Below are 22544 nucleotides of genomic sequence, written 5' to 3' on the forward strand. Positions count from 1 at the left end.
ATGTTTCTTTTTTTTTCACCACTCCTTGCTGTGCTCCTCAGGGGGATGGTGAGTGGTGGATGTGTGGGTGCAGTGCTGGTGGGGGTTGCAGGGACGGTGGATGGCAGATGTGCGTGGGATACGGGTGTGCATGCGGGTCAGAGGCAGCTGTTGGCAAAGGCCTGCCTGAGGGCCTCCCGGATGTGGTGGCCGTCCCGGTGGGCCTGGCGGATGGGGGCAGCGTCCAGCTGCGCACAGACGGCACCAGCCGGAGGGCCCCCCGGGGACACAGGTGTCCCCCTTTCCCTCCACCATGTTGTGAAGGACACAACAGGCGCCCACCACCTGGGGCATGTTGAGGACCCCGACCTCCAGCCGCACGAGGAGCACCTCCACTGCCCCTTTAGGCGCCCGAAGGCCCGCTCCACCACGTTGCGGGCGTGGTTGAGGTGCTCATTGAATGCCTCCCGGCTGGGGTCAAGGTGTCCCATGTACGGCCTCATGAGCCATGGCTGCAGGGGGTACGCCACATCTGCCACAGTGCAGAGCGGCATGGTGATGTCCTCAGCCACCAGGATCTCCTGCTGGGGGACGAAGGTGCCGGCCCCCAGGCACAGGCAGAAGCCGGAGTTCCGGAAGACTCGAGCATCATGGGTGCGGCCAGCCCAGCCCACGTAGAGGTCGGTGAATTGGCCCCTCGCGTGCGCCCGGGCCTGGAGCACCACCGAATGGTAGCCGTTCCGGTTGATGTACTGGCTGGCGCTGTGTGGAAGGGCGTGGATGGGGATGTGCGTGTGCCATCCAAAGTGCCGATGCAGTTCGGAAAGCCCAGGTCCTGGAAGCTGGCAATGGTGTTGTCCAGATCCCCCAGGTGGATGACCTTATGGAGCAGCATCACATTGATGGCCCTGACGATCTGAGGAGGGGGAAGGGGGACACATGCTCTAGTGTGGGTGTGACAGCCGTCTTCCCCCGCCTCGGGCCCATCCAGCCCCCGCCCCGTCCTGTCCAACCCCCTGCCCCACTCCCATCCGGCCCCCGCCCTGTCCAGCCCTCTGTCCCCCACCCTTCCAGCCCGTGCCTCATCTGGCTACTTACAGTGGAGGGTTCCCTTTGCCCCAGCCCCCTTGCCCACCCGGCCCCACCTTACCGCCATAAAGTACAGCCCCAACGGAGGCCTTGCACACCCTGAACTGTTGTCCCACGGAGCAGTGGGAGTCTGGGGTGGCCAGCTTCCATACGGCAATCGCAACCCGTTTCTCCAGGGTGAGGGCTGGCTGCATGCAGGTGTCGTGGTGCCGGAGTGCGGGGGCAAGCCAGAGGCAGATCTCGTCGAAAGTCTGCCTCGACATGCAGAAGTTCCACAGCCACCTTTCCTTGCCTCACTCCTCTAGCACCACGCGCTTCTACTAGTTGGTGCTGCTGGGGTGGGTCCAGAGGCATCAGGGCACCTGGGGGGCACCCAGCCACCCAATGAGAGCTGGTGCAGCTGCAGTGATGGTGCACAGCACTGCCAGCAGGGCGTCCATGATGAGGGCCTCCTCCTGCAGGAGCTGTTGCTGGGCCTCCATGGTGGGCATGAGTGGGCTCTGCTGGGCTGGGAAAGGCTGGGCAGCACTCAGCTCATGCGGAGGGGAAGGTGGAGGGAAGGGGCCCTTTAAAGGAAGCGGCTGTCTGCGGCCCCGGAAGGGCTTGTTAGCCATGGGACCCTGTCCACAGCGTCTTCTGCCTCCCTTCTTTCGAAAGAGGGCTTGGAACCGTGTGGACACTCTCTTAGGAAAGACCTCAATGGGACTTCGAAAGAGCGGATCGAAGTGCCGATCCAAAAAATGGCAGCGGGTGCTCCCTTTCGATGGCCACTATTTTGACTGCTGAACTTCGATTTTTGCCATTTCAAAAGGGCGCTCACGTGTAGACACAGCTGTTGAGTGCACCCATTTCATATTCAGATACAGGATGCTGAGCCACTGAGGGCAGCATAAGGATGAAGAGCTATAAGTTAAATCAATAATAAGCTCTTCACCCATTTGCAAATTATGCCCAGTTCAATGCCTGGATTTGAAAGTAGCCTAATGCTGCAGCTACACATGCCCCTTCTGGTAATGAGTAGCCTGAAATATACTAATGAGATGTGGCTGTAAATTTCCTGTGCCTCATTAGCATATGGCCATGTGATTCAGATCTTCCGCAAGATCCCTGTGTCTACATGGCTATTTTGGAGTCCAGAAGAGCTTCTTCTGGACTCAGAATCATGTGCCCATACGCTAATGAGGCACAGGAAATTTACATTTGTGCCTCATTAGCATTTTCCAGGCCGCTCGTTACCATGACACTTCTGGAGGAAGGGGGCACATGTAGATGCAGCCCAAGAGAATTTGGCCCTTAACTCTCCTAACTTTCAATGGGATTTAGATACCTAATTTCCTTGGCTCTTTTGAAAATGTTGGCCTACAATGTTAAAAGCTTATGCATGGCCTAATGGATTTCTATGAGAAAAGGAACTGGACTAGACATATGTTAGTGACCCAAAGAGATCACCTCTCCTCAATCAGAAACAAAACAATTCTTCACCTGCCATTGCAGAAAACAGCGAGGGCCATTTTTTGATATCCCAGTTTTCACAAGCACTGTGGGCAGCCCGACTGCTAGGAGAGAGCTGTTATGAAGTCACCCTGAGGAAAATTTTATAAAGCAGAGCCTTTGCATTTATGCTTTTTAAGGAGGGAGTCTCATCATTGACCTACCTCAGTTTCTAGTGAAGCCAGTATTACCCTAATTTCCAAGGGGAGCAGATTTAGTGAAGTACGGACAACAAGGAATGTGCCAGGGCAGCTGGTGCAGTGGACTCCAGGCTAGCTGCTCCGAGACGGTGACTTGGCAATTCCCAGGGCCAGCCACCAGAGAACTGCCCGAGCAGTGGCCAGTGCAGCAGGCGCAGGGGCTGCCCCCTTCCTCCAGTCCCCCCGCATGCCTCCTGCTCATAGAATCCATGATTTCCATGACAGAACTGCAGCCTTACCCAGACACTACGTACTTCACTGTGTCTGCATGCAGGCTCAGCAGTCAGATGGTATCAAGTGCAGAACAGGGGCCTAATGCTATAGCCATACAGCTAAGTTATTTCAAGATAACAGCACTTATTTCAAAATAACTTTACAAGCATCTACACTACACACACTAGATTTAAATTAATTTGAGACGGCAGATTTTGCATTTTATAAACCTCATTGCAGGAGGAATAACACCTATTTCAAAACTGCTATTTTGAAGTAGGCACTGTTAAAACACGGAATGGTGCTATTTCAAAATAAGCCAAGGGTACTATTTCGAATTAGCACTGTGTCCCCAGATATGCTGTTTTGAAATAGCTGGGTGCTACTTCAAAATGCATTCTTGGGTGTAGCTGTGTTATTTCAGAATAGCTATTCCAGAATGGATTATTTCAAAATAATGCTGCTATGTTGACCTAGCCTAAGTGCACCGTCCCTGTAAGTTCCAATGCAAGGTGCAACTCTGCAGTTACCTGTTGCAATCCAGAGATGCAATAATTTATAAGCACAGTAGCCACAAAGTCACCATGCCATCAGCAGACGTGTCTTCCTACTTGCTACACATGATGTAAAACTGCCCTCTTTCTGTTTATCTCTTAAGAAAGGGACCAGATTTACTTCATGATTCAAAAGTTTGCAAGCTGCCATTTTGCTAGAGAAATGTGAGCTCACTAACAGATTGCTGATGCACACTACAGTAATCAGAAGGAACAGAATGAATACAAGCATTTCACTCACAAAGACAATGTGACATATTTAATAATTTTCAGTTTTATGGTTTCTAAGGCTTCCCTTAAGTGCCATTATTCCTCCTCATTAGTTTACCTCTCTCCATAAATCGATTAACTGATACCATTTATTTCTCATTTTTAAAGTGTAGAGGCTATCTGATTTTATTTTTAATTTTTATATGATTTCTTATATGGCACCATTTCACTTGTAGGAAGGTTCTTTGGTAGAGGTTTGCCTAATGGTTTGTACACCTGAGCATCATGAGTTCAAGTGAACTGAACTAATTCTGACAAGAATACACTCATTAAATTGCCTAAGGAGATTGTGGAATCTCCAGCATTGCAGATTTTTAAGAGCAAATTAGGCAAGTATCTGTCAGGGATGGTCTAGATTATACTCAGTCTTGCCATGAGTGCAGGGAACTGGACTAGATGACCTCTTGAGGTTCCTTCCAGTCCTACGATTCTATGATTGAGGGAAAGGTTTTAATCACACCTTTCAGAAACCAAGCTGCCAATGACTGAGTGAAGATGGATTTGTCTTCAATTGTGGGCGACGTGCTGATTGCTGCTAGGCGGACTTGAAGTAAGCTGAGAGAGACAGACATACCATCATAAAAGTCAGGAGATAATCCAAAATAGTCATAATACCCGCTGTCTCCGGGAACATGGATTTTGCTGGGTCAGATTGAAAAAAAAATTTCCACTTGGATCGAGTCCACCAGAATATATAATCCTTTTTGCTGTTACGAAGAACAGCTTCAATGTCTTCCAAGCTCAGCTGCACACCATCTGACACCCAACCCAATAGAAAACCAAGATGAAGAGAGTCCAGGAGGAGATGTCTGAATTTGCCATTATTCTGGGGCAACAGATTTGGGAAGAATGGAATGCTCGTGGATAGAGGCTGACATAAGTGGAAGTCTTGGAAACCCCTACTGTTTGGGCCATTTGGGACCAATTACGATGAGTGGGGGGTGTTTCTTTCTAGTCTTGCAGAACTTGAAGTGCTAACAAGCTGGCAGCTCTAATGCAGCCATTTCAGGACAGCATAAGACCTATGGGCTTGAAAACCTGTTCCTGAGCTCCCCTGGAACAGAATGGGTCACATTTCCTGTTTGTCTGAGATGTGAATAGTTGCCAGGTAGGAGTTGCCCACTGAGCAGTGATAGCAACAGCCATTGTGTCATGTAGTTTCCACTTGTGATCAGAAAGTCATAGTTGGCCAGCAGCACCTAGTAGTCTGATATTTCATACTGGAGGCTGGTTTATGGAACTATCTTCTATTTTAGGAGTTCCAAGCATGTGACCCCTTTCTTTGCAGTCATAGTTCTTGCATATTGCTGCCTGACTCTTTCAATGACCACCTGAATGACCAGCTCCACCAGCAGTGCCATCAATGCCACTGAAGTCTGGAAGCTAGGAACGGCAGATGGGATGAACTTCTTCCCTTGAAGTCTCCATCTCCTAATGGAGAGATGCAGCTCAGGAAACAGGGGAGACTGCGGGTCCAGGAAGATGAAAATATCTTCTGGAGTGGTATAAGTCTCTGGTCCTCTTGATGGTTGTAGAGTTCTAAAACCTTGCACAGCTGGTGTCAATGCACAAAGGCTTTTAGTGGTCAACACATCCTTATGGGACTGTGCCAGTACCACCAATGAATGACTCTCTCACCAAGTACTCTTCTGACTGTAGCAAGGTGGCTTAGGAGAACCTAAGTCTTTGGGACCTGGGTGTGAAAACTCTCCTGACTTGGAGATGGACCCTTCCCCTTCAAAGTGCATTTAGAAGGAGATCTGGATTATGGGAGTGTCCTTAGCTCTCATGAGAATTTGCACGTGAAGGGCCTTTGTTTCTGTGTCTCACCACTCTTGAGTCTGGGCTAGGAGGCATGCTCCTCCTGTGTACTGGATACCTCTTTAATTGGCTGGATTGAGCTCACTTGCTTTGCATCTGTGAGTGTTGGGTACCCAACCATGTGGTTTGGTGGTGTGGAGAAGTAGCCATAGGTGAGAAAACCACTTCAAACAAAACTTGGAGCCTCCTTAGGTTATACATAATTTCTTAGAAGTGCATTAGTTTTGTATTATGATATTAGTATTACATTGTAATACTTTTGGATTATTTGTAGCCATTTTCTGTTTCTATTATCTCTGAATAGTATCACTTAAATCTCAGTTCCGCATTAATAAACCTATTCATGTCTTCTTATAAATTAATCTCAGTGCTGTACTAGTAAAGCGTGATGTGCATCCTCAGCTGCGTGAACAAGCTGGGGCATACTGTCTCTCTCTTTGGAAATGGCAGACTTGTATTTCAGTGGGCAGCCAGTGGCAGGGGCTGAGTGCTGCCAGAAGAGTTTTGGAGCTGAACATCACCAAGGGTTTATCTGCAGGACAAAGCTAGGACTAGCAAAGTCTGAAGGCGTTTCTTTGGCAGGCTAACAGTCTGGGACCACAGAGAGTTGTCGCATAGCATTGCACCAACAAATTTTTTTACTAAGGCAGAAAAGTGATGGGGAGCCAGAACTGTAAGTCACCCTAAGGGCAGCTATACACTAAACAGTTCCAACTACATGGAATCAACTTATCTAGGATCAACTTATCTGCCTGACCTCCTTTACTCTTCACAATAATGAGGAGTCGGGTCTATTGTCAAGCTCTAATAATTTGACTTTATTCATCCCCACTAGATGTGCTAAATTGAACCCCAGAAGACCAACCCTGATCTGGTAAGTGTAGACGTACCCTTAGAAAATGCCACCGGTGTCAAGAAGTAACTGAGGAGATGGTTGGTCCACACTGCCCCCTATGCTCCTAGGATGGGGCTCAAGGAGAATTACATGTAAACACAGATCAATAGGCGCTGCACACAAGATACTTCCAGTCTCAGGCACATGGACCACATGCATAGCCCACAGTAGAATAAACACAGGAACCAGCACTTGAAGTGTTGCCTATCGTCTAGGCTTGCACAAATTACTGTAGGTGTGAAGACCAGGAAGATCATGGAGATCGCAAGGGCTCTACGGACATCTCTACACCACAAAAAGCCCACCTGTGGTACTGAGTCTCAGAGCTGGGAACTTATGCCCTGGGCTCATGTCACAGCACTAAAAAGGGAAGTGTGGACATTCCCAATGGACTGCAGGTCAGGCTCTGAAACGTAGTGAAAGGGGTAGGTTTCAGCGCCAGAGCTTCAGCCCCATTGAGAATGTCTCCACTGCTATTTTTAACACTGTAGTGTAAGTCCCATGAACTTGGATCTGTAGAATTACCGGCATGTTTTTTTTTCCTCCCAGTGTAGACTTATTTGATGTCATGAATTCACCAGATGTTACTAGTGAGCCTTACAACTACCAGATTTCACTGTTATTAAAGGGAGAGAGAGAATAAAAGAGTAGGAAAAAAATCCATGGTAGATTAAATACTACATTTTGTGTGACATCAATCCACAGAGATACAGCACATTCCAGAGCTTATTTTAAAGTTTCAATCAAAGAACTCTCACAGCTTACTATTGTAGGCTGACCCCAAATTGCTGGGTAGGAAGAGGAGGTCTTGGTGGAGGAACTTTCACAGAAGGTGGTGGTATCCCCTTTTGTTTAGCCCGAAGATTTTCATCATGTCTGGGTGGGGGGGAAAAAAAGAGTTTGTACCTATTGAGGGTGAAACAACAGTACACGCTGATTGCACAATCACAAATACTTCCAGTGATTTTAAATTTTACCATTTGTGAGATATCTGAAAGCCCTTGTGGGAGGATCATTTAGTAACACCTGAAAGAGTTATTTCGCTTCGATCAATAAAATACAGTAATAAATATGTCCAAGAGTTAGGAACACTCCTATAATTTAAAAGCAAAACTCAATCACAGTTGCTGCTCAGCAGCACAACTCACCTCCCACCCCCCATGCAATCCTTTTTTACAGACAGAGCTGCACTATGCTTTTTGTTATTACACATTCATGCAAAGATGTCAAAAAACCACACAGTGGTAATGCTCAAAATAAAAAGCTACAAGTTATTTTCATTCAACAGTGACATAAAATCACTTTTTGACAGTACATGAGTGTAACAAATGAGATTTTTTCTTCCGAATAAAGAGCATTATGTACATATACAGTAAATAAATTGTATGTGCCACTCATAAGCAATAATGCCATATGATACGGTTTTGTTAATGAAGGCACAGTAAAAACAATTATATTAACAAAATACTTAGCATCTGAGGCCAAGAGGCTATTCCAAACCTGTGCAGAACTATACAATGATCTCTTCTGTAAACACTCAATCTCTTTACAGGATGCCTTTGATGACAATGAATCTTTTAGTGTCAAACACAGTTAAGGAAAAATAGCAAATTAGATTTTTAATTTGTAAAGGAATTAGATTAGATCTTATTTCAAACACAATGAATGTTAGACAACTTTCCAGTTCAGAACATGTATCCCAGGAGATATTACAAACATGCTACATACCGAATAACGTCTACGGGGATATTAAGCTGGTCATATTTGAGATGCTGTCTCAGGTCACTTAAATAGTTCAAATAGGTGATCTTTTTCCCAAACTTATGGCTAAACAAAGAAGTGGAAAAATTACACAATCAGCAAGGGAGAACAATCAATGCAAAGTTTGTTTTCTATCACAGAAAGTGCAAATGAAAAACTCAAAAACTATAACTGAAGCAGCTGGAGACACAAGATGTATTTCGTTTTCACACAATCAAACACACACAGAGTATTCCTGAGACTCTGATTTGAATTAAAAAAAAAAAACCAACCCCGATTTCCAACTGAATGTTTTGGAATTTGCATAAATATAAAAAACCAAAAGAGCACTGCTGAATGACAGCTTTCAGTATGGCACTAGAAAACTTTTTGAAAAAAGGAATGTAATAGAACACTTTTTATGTAAACTTCTGGAAAGAAGGCCATACTGCTGATAGAAAAAACAGGTATGTGCTATTTTAATCTAGTTTTCTAAGGAAATAAAAAATAGCAGAACAATAGATATAATGGAAGGCCTAAATCTGGCTTTTGGATGCCTCAGGTTTTGGATGCTCAGTTACAGGCACCTTCAAAAGGCCTGATGAAAGACATATTCTGAAATATAAAGACCTCTTCAGGAGTCATAAAATGGGACTCACAAGACTGTTAAAACAATTGTTGCCAGTCAAAGCTGAAAATTTAGTCTGCAAAGGCCCATTTGTAATTCAGGTGTTCCAATTATGATTTATATTACAACCATCACACTCTGAAAAAAGCCCCTATTTCTGTAAAACATAATCTTTCTTGTAATAAAAAATAAAGAAAACCAACAGAAATGTGATATAAAACACATTTCTCTTTCTGTAAGTTACTTCTGATAGAGAACTTGGACAGCAATAGCGTTCCAGTAACTGACTTAAGGCTGAGCCATCAAACATGCATACATAAGCTCCCTCTACTGGAGGAAAGTATGAATTTAAAAAGTTACTACTAATTTTGAAAGTATTAATTACAAGCGCTACATTTTGCGAGCAGGAAAGGAGTTTTGCAACATTAACAGATTTCATGAATATCTACCATCTCATCTGGACTTTTCAGCCTACTTTTTCCAATATGAGCTATGATTTTCACATTTAATGAAAGGCAATTAGCTAACTGCAATATAGACTTCATTAAGGGAAAAGCGATGTCTTTGAGAACTCACTCTAGTAATACAATTTGACAAAATGGGCAATTTACAGTTAACTCAAAGGCAGTCAGGAATTTTTGTTCTTCTGTAAAACTGCTGCATCATCATAGTTGAATGAGACCATATTATGCTATTTTTACAGTTTCATGGCTTTTGCTAGTTCATCTATATACCTCCCCCACCAAACACACACCCTTGATACCTCTTTTTTTTGCATATGCTTAGAATTACTAACAGTACCCTCTGCTGGTCTGCCTTAGGCTCTAGATGAGATCAATCAGCTGCTACTGTGGCTCAGAAAATGTCATTTTTTCCTTAAATATATTCAAACGACTATTCTATTTTTTCCTTATTTTGTTCTTTGAGCAAATAATACTGCTTATACCAAATGTTCTGTTCATGCACAGAAAACAAACACTCCAAAAACAAGTTGCAAATGCAAACATATGCATCTGAGTTATGACATTAAAATTTAATTCATTATTTTAGCGAGAAACATTAGCGGTGACATTTTCCTGAGTCACAGACATAACCGAGCATAAGTTATGAAACACAAACTCTGTCATTCTTCCCCACCATACCCATATTTGTGGCAATATCAAGCCACAGATCACTGAAGGATTTTTTTAAATTAATCTGAATATAATCTGAAATAACCTGAAAGCAGAGGTACATTGAAGGATACATAAAATTCCTGAAATGTACTGTTCTGGTAAATTACTGTTATCCATATATAGGTCTCCATTTTTAATGAGAATACCAGCCACCAGCAATACAACATTAATAAAGAGAAAGAGCTCTACTGCCTGGAACTTAGTGCCTTACAGTTTAGCTAAAGACACAGAATTGCAGATGCACTTGATTTTAAATATCCTTCCCTGCATTTTACAATCCTCGAAAAACAGTGGAATCCTCCTTAAACAGAAGTCTGGGAGACTATGATACTTAACCTGCAGAAGCTAAGCTTCTTTATAACTTCTGGATTTTATATAGCTCACATGGTCTTCTTCTGCAGAATGCATAGATACTTTCAACTTTTTGTAAACTGATTCTTGATTTCAGGGTTATTAACATTTTTTTAAAATTTTATTGATAAAGAATATTAACAAAATAGTAATAGGAAACATTTAAATACTGACTTAAATCCAAAAGGCACAATGTTAAAAATAATGCAAGAATAACACATCGTACTGAAAACTTGAACATAGCACAGGCAGCAGCAGCAACTATATTAAACAAATCTTGGTATAATTTTCTGATATAAATGCTTGCACTATATTAATATTACACACATTTCAGTGGGCAGATGGATTTAAAGCCATTGATACCAGAACAATGTTCACCTTCTTAAATCAACCCAGGAAGTGAGGGCTTGGAATAAGTGACTGTAAACTCCATGGTCCCAAAAACCAGGAGGCAATTACACTAAATGCTACTCAGTGATGTCAGCCCACTATAGTTCCACCCCTCCATTCCCCAAGTATTTGAGACTATTATTCCTGTGTGAAGCCAGAACAATCTGCATAGGTTTGGCAGTTCACAGAATGCTTTGTATGGACAGATATATGCAGTAAGTGTCAAATTCCGAAAGGCACTTCTGGCCCAGGAGTTGAGCTAGTCACAGTGCGAGTGCATGTAGAGTTGGAAACAGAATCACAGATATGCAGGGCTGAAAGACACATCAAGAAATCATGGCTAGCCCCACTGCTGAGGCAGGACCAAGTAAGCCTAGACCATCATTAACAGGCGCTTGTCCCACCTGGTCTTAAGAGCCTCCAGCGAAAAGGAATCCACAGCCTCTTTTGGAAGCCTATTTCAGTACTTAACCATCCTTATAGTTAGAAAAGCAGTCAAGTAGCACTTTAAAGACTAGCAAAATAATTTATTAGGTGAGCTTTCGTGGGACAGACCCACTTCTTCAGACCAAGTGGGTCTGTCCCACGAAAGCTCACCTAATAAATTATTTTGCTAGTCTTTAAAGTGCTACTTGACTGCTTTTTGTTTTGATAGTGTATAGACTAGCACAGCTTCCTCTCTGTTATTATAGTTAGAAAGTTTTTCTAATATCTAACCTAAATCTTCCTTACTGCAGATAAGCCCATTACTCCTTGTCCTACCTTCACTGGACATGAAGAACAATGATCACAGTTCTCTTAATAGGTATCCTTAACATAAACTTAAAGACTGTCATCGCTCTTCTCAAGACCTAGACATGCAGGTTTTTTTCAACCTGTCCTGTCATGCTTTCTAAATGTTTTATCATTTTTATTGCTCTCCTCTGGACTCTCGGATTTGTCCACACTTTTCCTAACGTGTGGTACTCAGAACTGACCCAGTATTCCAGAGGAGGCCACATCAGTACTGAAGACAGAAGGACAGTTACACCTCCCCTATCTTACTCATAACATTCCTGTTACTAAAATCTAGAAAGTTACCACTCTTCCATGCAACTCCATTATATTGTTGACACCTATTCAATCTGTTATCCATGACACACTGCAGGTCCTTTTCATCAGTACTGCCATCCTAATTCTTTTGCAGTCATCCATTTGATTTTTTCCTTCTTAAGTGAAATATATGGGACATTATTGAATTTCATCCTGTTGATTTCAGACCACCTCTCCAATTTGTCAAGATCATTTTGTTCTTCCAGAGTGCTTGTATTACACCCCCTATGTTGTAGATTAATCAAAGCATCTAAGGGCATGTTTAATGTTAATCACATGAGTAATCCTGCCTTCAGTCATCAAAACACTTGAGCACACACTCAAAGATATAGGTATTTATTTGTTATTATTTGTAGTGTGGTAGCACCTGAGAGCCCCAGTGAGGGATCACAGGACCCCACTGTACTAGCAGCTGCACAAATACAGACAAAGACATCCCCTGTCGCAATGTACGATCAAACCATGTACAGTAAATCCTCAAAATGTGCAATTTTGAGTTGCACTTAACTCACATTAACGTGAGTTAAGCACAATTCAAAATCCTGCTCCCCACCGGCCCCAGTTCAACCCCTCCCAGCGCTGCTCACCACCCATGCATGGCTCCTGCTCACCACCCACCCCCATGCCCAGCTCTGAATCAACCCCCCAGGCGTGGTTCAATCCCCCAACCCTCCACCAGCTCACCACCTGCACTCAGCCCCAGTTTAACCCTCCTGCATGGGGCCCCCATTCAAAAAACCCCCCTGCCCCGGCTCACCACACCCCCCGTTGTGGCTCTAGCTCCACCCCCTTCTCACCCAGTTCAAATCACCCCTCTTGTGTGTGACTCCAGCTCAACTCCACCCCCTGCCCTCCCCACATCCCTAACCCACTCCAGGCTTAGCCCCCCTACCACAGCCTCAACCCACCGCCAGGCTTAACCCTCCCCAGCTGTCTCCCACAACCTCAGGACTTACCTTTCTAAAGGAGCTCCAGGTGCTCCTGCTGCTTCCCCAGCAGCAGAACTTGCGTTCAGCCAGGGAAACCCCCACCCCCGACCTACATGAAATTTGAGTTACGCAAGGGTGCATGGGAACACAACCCTCACGTAAATCAAGGCACTACTGTACTTCAATCATATGTACTTCAATGCACAGTTGAGTGCTCTAATGAATAAGTATCAGAGGGATATCCAAATTAATCTGTGTCTTCAAAAACAACAAGAAATCCTGTGGCACCTTACAGATGAACAGATAATTTGGAGCATAAGTTTTCATGGGCAAAGACCCACTCTGCCAGATGAATAATTAAGTAATGAATAAGCATCTCTTTAAAGTGAAACATGATGAAGAGTTTTGCTGAATCAAGACCTCTGCATCTTCAAGCCACAGTTTAATTTTTTCAGTATAGGCTGGTATCTTACTTTAGCCATGTATAATTATTAAAAGGCAAACTGTTTCAAACTATATAGCGCACTAATGAAATCAGCTATACCTTATGAGAGGTTTAAAAATGTTCCACAGAATTTTTATGAAGTTGGTAGGATGAACAACATAGAGTGCTTTAAGATTTTTCTTATACCTGTGAAAAGAAAATTAAATTGTTAGAAGACTTTTTAATATCATACGCTGAAGCACAAAGTAGCTGCAATTGATTAAAAAGGTTTTATTACTGGAACATTAAATATATTCCTTTCAAGTACACTAAAAAAGAAAAATCAAATTCAGAGGAAATTGAATGTAAAATGAAAAAATGAGCTGGTCAGTCCTGATGTTATAAAAGCAGGCCAAGATTACACTATTACATTGCTAGCCAGTGTCTGGATTGCTTTGTGAATTTAATAATGGTGGTGGTGGGAGACCATCTCTGTAAATGATAAAAAGAAAATTCCAGTGAAAGAAATAATTATTTGACTTCTTTTTCCATTCTTTTCTATTATTCTGTTATTCAGTATTCCAGACTGGGGAGGACCTTTATTGTTTCAGAATTAAATCCTACATTAGTTCATTGATTTTTTTCTTGCTTTGTTTGCTTTGGTTTGCGAGTAATTATTGAAGGTATCTGAGACAGATCACCAGCTAGCATAAACTGATATCGGTCATCAGAAGCCAATGGCATTATGGCTGATTTACATTAGTTGAGGACCTGCAACTAGTGTCTTTAAAACAAAATCTCTGACCCATAATCCTGATTGATCCTGCAGTGACATATGATATCATAAATAATGGATCAGAGTAGGGACAAGCAGGAATGGAAACTAGGCTGCACAAAGGAATAAGATCTCGTACCAAAGAAGATACAGAAAATAAGTGGGCAAACATATTGGTTTGTGTGTCAATTACCGCTGCCTTTCAATGACAACCTCACACTCTTTCCCCACATACAGGGAAGATCCCTCTTGACTGCTAACCTTCAAAGGATTGTCAGTAACATATTCCACCGATCAGGAATCAGTAAAACCAACTTCTCATAGCAACTTATATATTTAGAGATGGCAATGGGGAACCAAGCACTATAAGACTTAAAATTTCATATGATCCTTCATTTATGGGGAGAAACCAAAATAGCAAGAAGAGCCAATTTTTTAATTCAGTAAAAAATTCAATATAATTCAAGAGCCACAGTGCATGTAAATATGAGACAGTCCTTAACAAAATAATGTCAAACCGTACTTTTTTAACCCCCATTTTAAGAACATTTCTGCTTTTACCACTGGCAGTTACACAAGTCACTGTAAATGACTCTGGAAAGCTGTCACACACAGTTGAGAAGGAATTCTGTGTTGCTGTTTCCATAACAAAGGGCTTTTTCTAGGTTAGGGTTATTAGCCCTGAGCCAAACCCCCAATCCTGGAGGGTCCGTACGCGTGCTTAGTCTGGCTCCTCCCTGCTTGACTTTTCCAGCTTGGCTGAACCTACCAGGAACACTAAACTCCCACCGGCTTAGCTCCTGGGATTGTAAGAGCATGCAAATGACCCTGCCCCATGCACAGCCACTATAAGATGTGCACACTTCAGAAGCCAATGAAACTGAAGGTATTTTTCCCCTGTTGCTCCTCCCCTATGTGGTGACTATAAAGTTGGTGTGGCCTTATGTCAACAGAACGATATGGGAAGGGAAACTGGTACCAGAGGACTGGACAAGTGGAATTATTGTTATGATACCCAAGAAAGTAGCACTCAAGGGCTGTAACAACTGGCATGGCATTACTCTCCTCTCAGTGCCAAGCTAGAGTCTCACTAAGATAATTATTCAGCAGATCTCAGATGCTGTTGATAAATGACTGAGGAAAGAACAAGCTCGGTTTTCCAAAGGAAAGGGATGTGTAGAACACATTTTTATACTATGTAACTTCGTTGAGCAATGCTTTGAATGTCGAAAGCTGCTGTTCATCAACTTTGATTTTGAAAAAGCCTACGACAGAATTCATAGAGATAGTCTTTGACGTATTCTGAGAGCATACAGAATACCACAACACATAGTACAGCTCATCAAGATTTTTATAACAATTTCACATGCAGCGTGGAAAACAATGATCTGTGCTTCAAAGTTAAGACTGGAGTAAGGCAGGGATGCGTTATGTCTCTGATGCTCTTTAACTTACTCATAGACTGGGTTATGTAGCATAGAACAGAACATGAGGCAAGAGGCACCAATCAGATGGTCCACCTTCTCCACACCATCATCATCAACAAACACCATGGGGTCAGAGCCCGTTAATGTCTGATGCTTCTCTCACTATTTCCTTTCATCTTTCCCTGTCCAGCGCAGAGCGGCTAAGTTTTTGTGGACTAGCTCCGCACCTACCTACTATACCATCTACTCATTCTCTGTGAGGTCTGCCTCTCTTATTCGAGCCATCCATTATGCTCAATACCAGGCTCTTGATTTTTCATGAGTCGTTCATTCTGCAAATATGCCTGAATAGCTGTAACTCTTATAACCTTCTGCAGGAAGTTCTCTTCTGGCTGCATCTTCCTATATAATTCCTCGTTGGTGACCTTTTGCATCCATCCTATTCTCAGGATCTTTCTGTAATAATTCCCCTTGAATGCCAATATCCTTCTCTTTGAATCTTTTATCACTCTTGTCTCACGTCTGTACAACATGCTGTTGAACACACACATTTTCAAGATGCTCACCTTCCTTCCTAAGCTAATTGGTTTGCTTTTCCAGATCTAATACATTGCCTTCAAACTTGCTCTTGCTTTTGCTATTCTAGTCACTATTTTCTTCTTACAGTCTAGAACATGTTATGTTGCTTCCCAGATACGTGAACTTCTCTATGTCTCTAGTTCAATCCCATCTGCACTGATCTTCCATCCTATTTCCTTATCTCCAAATACTATTGTTTTTGTTTTGTCGATGTTCATAATGAGTCCATACTGCTTCCTCTCCTTGTTTAGTACCTGCCCTGTTTTTGCTAGCTTCTCCTCATCTTCCTCAATGATAACTATATCATCCGCGAACCTCAAGCTGTTGGACCTTGATTTCATTGTTCTCCCATATGCACTGTCAGATGCAAGTGAAGACAAATCGACTCTGCACCTTCAGAAAACAGTTCAGACTAGGAGTTAGCCAGAAGACAACTGAAGTCATGACCCTAAACACTGAAGCACCAGCACCTGTCAAGATTGATGGCCACGACCTACCTGTCACAGAGAGATTTATGTACTAGGGTATCAGAGGGGTAGCCGTGTTAGTCTGGATCTGTAGCAGCAACGAAGGGTCCTGTGGCACCTTACAGACTAACAGAAAAGTTTAGAGCATGAGCTTTCGTGAAGAAGTGAATTAACTCACGAAAGCTCATGCTCTAAACTTTTTTGTACTAGGGTAGTATCATTGGACAAAATGGAGGCATCAGTAGTGATATCCAGAGCAAACTCAGTAAAGCCAGAAATGTCTTTGTAAGTCTGAATGTAGTATGGAAGTAATCAGAGTACAGGATCCACACCAAACTGAAGTTAAATCAGAGCTGTCTCTTATGAACATTATTACATGCATCAGAATGCTGGCAGATGACAGAGTATGACCTGCATAAATCATCAGCCTTTCACACCAGAAGCCTTCAGAGGATCCTCCATACTTTTTGGGCAAGAAATTTCGAATCAGGATCAGCTTGCATGGTGCAAGCAGGATGACATGGCCACCACCATTATGAAAGATGCTGGAGATGGAGTGGGCATGTATTCAGGAAAGATGGAAGCTCCATCACAAAGACTGCTGTACACTGGACTACTGAAGGCCAGTGGAAACGAGGATGACCCAAGACAACATGGCACCAGACTAGTGAAGCAGAAATGAAGCACATGAATCACACTTGGGGCACTATTGAGAGGCTGGCCAGTGACAGACAGAAATGGAAGACCTTTGTTTCTGCCCTATGTGCCAGTACGTGTAAAGGACAATGATGATGATGATTTTAAGAACTGTGAACACACAAGCTGTGTCTACACAAGCCCCTACCTTTCAGAAGGGGCATATTAATGAATGAGTTTGAAAGATGCTAATGAGGTGCTGCCATGAATATGTGGTTCCAGACACTACAACTGCAAAATTAAAAAAACAAACAAACAAACAAAACAAAACAAAAAAATCCTGAGGTGAACATCCTGAAATAAACATGTCACATTACAAATTATTGTAGCTGTGTCTACACAAGCCCCTTCCTTTTGGAAGGGGCATGTTAATGAGCGAGTTCATAAGATGCTAATGAGGCGCTGCCATGAGTATGCAGCACCTTATTAGCATAATAGCAGCTGTGGCGATTCGAAAGTGCGGCTTTCTAATCGTGTGCCACCTGGGGAGACAGGGACCTTTCAAAAGGGCCCCCCCAGCCTTTGAAAGCCTCTTCTTCCTAACACCAGATAGGAAGAAGAGGCTTTCAAAGACTGGGGGGTCTTTCGAAAGGTCCCCATCTCCACAGACGTCACGAAATTAGAAAGCTGCACTTTCGAATCGCTGCGGCCACCATTATGCTAACGAGGTGCTGCATACTCATGGCAGCGCCTCATTAGCATCTTATGAACTCGCTCATTAACATGCCCCTTCCAAAAGGAAGGGGCTCATGTAGACACAGCTACAATAATTTGTAATGTGACATGTTTATTTCAGGATGTTCACCTCAGGATTTTTTGTTTGTTTGTTTTTTAAATTTTGCAATTATAGTGTCTGGAACCACAAAGAAGTCCTTAAAGGGCCACGCATGGCTCTGGAGCCACAGGTTGCAGACCCCTACTCTTGCACAACAAAGATCACTGTTAGACACAGCGAACATAATATAATCCCTCTCCAGTCTCAAAACCAACAACTATCTTGTAGTCACCATTTTGAGAAATTTACTTGCAAAAGTAAACCACCTCAGCCTTCTACTGAACTGAGAGTGATATGTCATTACAACAGCTGGACTTTTCAAAAGACAATAGTGCTCTTCATCTTTGTTGGCTACTAAGCAGAATTTCACATTTGTGTGATAAAGTATTTAATGTTTCAGCTCTTAGTGTATGAAATTCAAAAGGGTGGTTGGCTGTGTGTTGAGCTCAGCCTCTTGAATTTGTAAAACTGAGCTGGGACTTTCATGAGAACATGAGATGCCTTGTAATTTCTTTCTCCAGTCAGGTTACAAATACCTTCAGATTAGTCTTTCTTGAGGTTTTTTGACAGATATGTTTCTAATCCCTTTCAGAATCAGAAAGCTGAGAGGTGTGTGAAAAAACATAACATAACAATGTTGCTAATGACAGTGGGAGTGAACCAAAAAGGGCAGCACTTGGGCGTGTGTTTTCTCTCACGCTGCTCTCTAGCTGGGTGCCTAGAGCAGAGAGACTGTAAAAGAGAAACTTCTTCTCATTAGGGCACTCCTGGCTTCACTGTTTTGGGAACCTACATGTCGGGGTTCCGTCCTGGCTCCCAGTTCTTCAGTGCAATTTATCTAGCAATTGTGGACTACAGAGTAAAACAAAGCAAAGGAACTGCAGCCTGTGTTATGCAGGAGGTCAGAGCACAATAACATCATTGTCCTTCTGACCTTAAAATCTATGTCAGGAAAGGCATTCTGGGCCACAATTTCAGTAGCAGGTCTCTATTTTCCCTCCCCCATCTTAATCCTGGAACTATTTTAAATAATAGCTGCTGGATCACAACTGTCAGATAATCACACATTACCAACATCAAAGTGTTGCAAACATCTTTTCGAATATGCTAGAGAATGGCTGGCCCTCCTTATTATGGGTCCACAGGATTTTACACCCTGGATAATGTATGCAGTACCTAGAATGTTCACTTTTTATAACTTAATTATTTTCTGTGTGGCAGTGTGAAGGTGTAGACTAAGCCCTGATTCCCCCTACAGGAGACCAGAGGCCTTGCCACACCCCATCCCAGCAAGAGGAGCAAAAGAGAGGTCCTTCCAGCAGGACAGAGTGGCTGTGTCTACAACAGCCAATCAGGACCCAGCAAGCAAATATAAAAGAAGTTGCTGGACTAGGGCCAGTCAGTTCCTCACAGGAGCTCGACCCAGGCAGGTCTATGTACTGCCTGTGAGAGCAGCAGTACTTTGGACAGTTCCAAGTGCAAGTTGAACCTAGACCTGGGCAAGACTGAGGCCCAGTGGCCAGAGACTTCCCACAGTAGTATAGGAACCGACAGCACTCTAAACAAGGGCTAGTTATATCCCATACTCAGAACCCTGAAGACAACCAGAAAAGACCCTACACAGTACCCTTGACTGCAGAGGGGTGCTCATGAGTGGGCGGACCCTGTTACAGCAGAAATTTCTAATCTATTCTAGGGTAATGGAAATTGTTTGATCTCAATAGCAAGAAAGCATAAAAGGTAGACCTCCAGCTTGTTTTGGTTTTCATGAAGGATATGCCTCCTTCCCGAAAGTTAAGCAGGTTGTGATAATTAAAATATTTCTGGACCTCCACCTACAGAAAGGGAAAACAGAGATTATTTGAAGAACATACTTCCTGTCAAATTCTTTGTAGGCACTTTGCAGCCATTTCAGAGAGGGTTTATTCCGACTGTTCAGGCCATAGTGAAAGTAAACAAGGGTGTAATCATTCTCCACGTACTGGTCCAGTGTATACTTCAAGTATCTGAGAAGAGAGGCAATATTTTAGCATTCAAGTGATTTATAATGTATTTTTATGGATTTATACACTGAGAACCATCCAAATTGACTATTTTTGCACAGCATGCCAATATCTGTAAATTCATGTTCATGATCAATTTTAATACACACGTGCATTATGCATCATGATGCCAGTCATTTCATGTTTAGGGGAAAACTGTTCCACATTTAGAACAAGTCTAGTCAAGAATTACAAAGACTGCAGTGATGACAGGCAATTAGATGATGTAGAAACCTGAGTATACTTTCTAGAAATAATGAACCCATACAGTAACTGAGTGGGACTCTCCTGCTTTGTGTTCTCATCTTTCTCAATTCCCATCTTCTGAATAAATAGTGGAATTAAAGCTTGTAAACATGGTGAAAAGTGGTATTGTGATTTTTTTCGTCAATTTCAATTTTTCTGAGAAAATTTAATCAGCTCGTTACTGTGGTTGGCATCAGTTACTTCCTTTGTCCTTAAATTAGTGTGGCTTTCTTTTTTAGGATTTTCATTATAGCAATATGTGCTAAGCTAATTTAAAGCAATGCACTCTTATTGCATGTTTTTGCAAGCAGGTTTCTTTGTATTAATTCTTTTATCGTATAATTTAAAGTATTTTTCTTTTTTCCTTTGTTGTACAATTGAGAATAGGGCAAGGTGGTTTTTTCACAGCTGATTTAAATAAGGCAACCATGCCACTTGAGTAATACTGTTTCAGCTTCACTCTGAAGTAGATTTTAACTCACCCATGTTATCACATTATCAGTTCTTGCTTGTTATTCTGCTGCATAGTCTTAACAACTTTTCTTAATTGCATGTAGGTTCTTTTCATTTAATAAAATATTTAGTTTTAGGAGCATTTGTTAGGCTGGTGGCAGTCTGCAAATTCTGAAATCACCGTGACTTTTAACCTATTCAAAAACACTTCTATTTACTGTTCTCTTCTCCCACTTTCTACTTCCTTGTTTCTTATTCTCCATTGCCTATTGTGAAAGTCTTTGACTGTGAACTACCTGAAATAAGGACTGTCATTGTACTTCTTTTTTTTTTTTTTTTTTTTTTTTTTACAAGGGGTTTTGATCCCTGGCTAGTGTTTTTAGGAGTTAGTTGGATGGATATTGTGATGATAGTCATTCAAAAGGTGTTACACAAATATGAGAGTCTGGAATTAAGTCACAATATCCCCAAACATATTCTTGTGCCCACGCAATATTTTGAGCCTCCTTGCCTTGCATAATTCCCTAGCATGTAAAAGCTAAAATGCTCCACTTCTGAGAACAACGAAGCAGAGTTTTACCTGGTACAAATTACCATCACTCACAGAATTATGATGACAATTTATGTCAGTAGAGCATCTGCCCCCTGCTTATACACAGTCACTCGACATATCCAAAGCTGCAATACTATGACTAGAAACATTATTCACTATGACAGTAGTTCCAAAAATGACAGTGAAAACCCTAACATATCAAATCCATTCCAACATGGTTTCTCTTCCAAAATATCTACCATGCTGACCCCAGACTGAACAGTTTTCCCTCAAATCTTAACTTATTTGGTCTGATTCTAGAAAGACAAGATGACCCAGCTCTAGCTGGGGACTCAGAAGACCTGGGGTTCAATTCCATGGTTCTACCATAAACTTTTTTGACCTTGGGCAAATTACACAGCTGCCTACCTGTAACACTGGGATATCAGCACTTGCCTATCCCACAGAGGTAAAAACCGTGAGGCATTTTGATACTCTGAGCAAATTAAGGCTTGTGCTTTGCAGCCCGGCCCACTGGACATTTCAATCCAGCCTCTGACCTCCTGCCTGGCAGTGAGGTTGACAGCTTGCCATGCTCTGGTGCTCTAGCCAGGGAGCAGGGTCAGGGGCTTGCCTTGCCCTGCTCCACATGTGCAGGGGCTCCACATGGCTCCTGGAAGCAGAGGCACCAAGGGGGCTCCACTCGCTGGCCCAGCTCCAAGCACAAGCTGTGCAGCTCCCCTTGTCCAGGAACCACCACCCATGGAACTGTAGGAAGAGCACCAGCAGTTGGGGCAGTGCACAGAGCCATATCGTCCCGCTTCTGCATGGGAACCAGAAGGGGGGTGGGCCAGCTTCCAGGAGCTGCTTCAGGTAAGCACTGCCCCAGTCATGTGCCCCTAAGACGCACCCAGCCCTGATCTCTCTCGTGCCCTCCAAACTGTTTGAGCCCACTCTGCCGCATCATGCTTCACCCCAAGCCCCTCATTCCCAGCCTGACCCCAGAGTCTGACCCCCATCCAGAGCCCTCACCCTGACCATTTGCCCCAATCCCCTGCCCCAGCTGAGTGCACCCTTCTGCACTCTATGCCCATTGGTCCAAGCCCATGGCACCTCCTAAGATCATTCATTTCCAGTCCCACCCTAGAGCCCGCACGCCCCGCTCAGCTGGGGCTCCCCCCACCCCAGTTTCTGCTCCTGCTCTCCAAACCCCTCAGTCCCATCCCAGAATCCCCTCATGCACCCTGAACTCCCCTTTTCTGGCCCAACCCCAAAGCACACCTCTCCAGCTGGAGCCCCCAGCATCCCCTG

At 43.2% G+C, this 22544-nt stretch overlaps 1 protein-coding gene across 3 annotated transcripts in view; it reads right to left on the minus strand.

The window, feature by feature from the left end:
* The window catches only part of ARHGAP8 (Rho GTPase activating protein 8), a 218876-nt gene that overhangs the window by 109041 nt on the left and 87291 nt on the right, over positions 1–22544 (minus strand). For all 3 annotated transcript variants that reach the window (XM_075003579.1, XM_075003559.1, XM_075003569.1), the window contains 4 exons: positions 19835–19966; positions 13362–13448; positions 8241–8339; positions 7278–7388 (listed from right to left, as the gene is read on the minus strand). In XM_075003579.1, coding sequence (XP_074859680.1) covers positions 7278–7388; positions 8241–8339; positions 13362–13448; positions 19835–19966 — 429 coding nt within the window. The remainder of the gene's footprint in view (positions 1–7277; positions 7389–8240; positions 8340–13361; positions 13449–19834; positions 19967–22544) is intronic.

Source organism: Carettochelys insculpta, chromosome 1 (genome assembly GCF_033958435.1).
Source record: "Carettochelys insculpta isolate YL-2023 chromosome 1, ASM3395843v1, whole genome shotgun sequence".
NCBI lineage: Eukaryota > Metazoa > Chordata > Testudines > Carettochelyidae > Carettochelys > Carettochelys insculpta.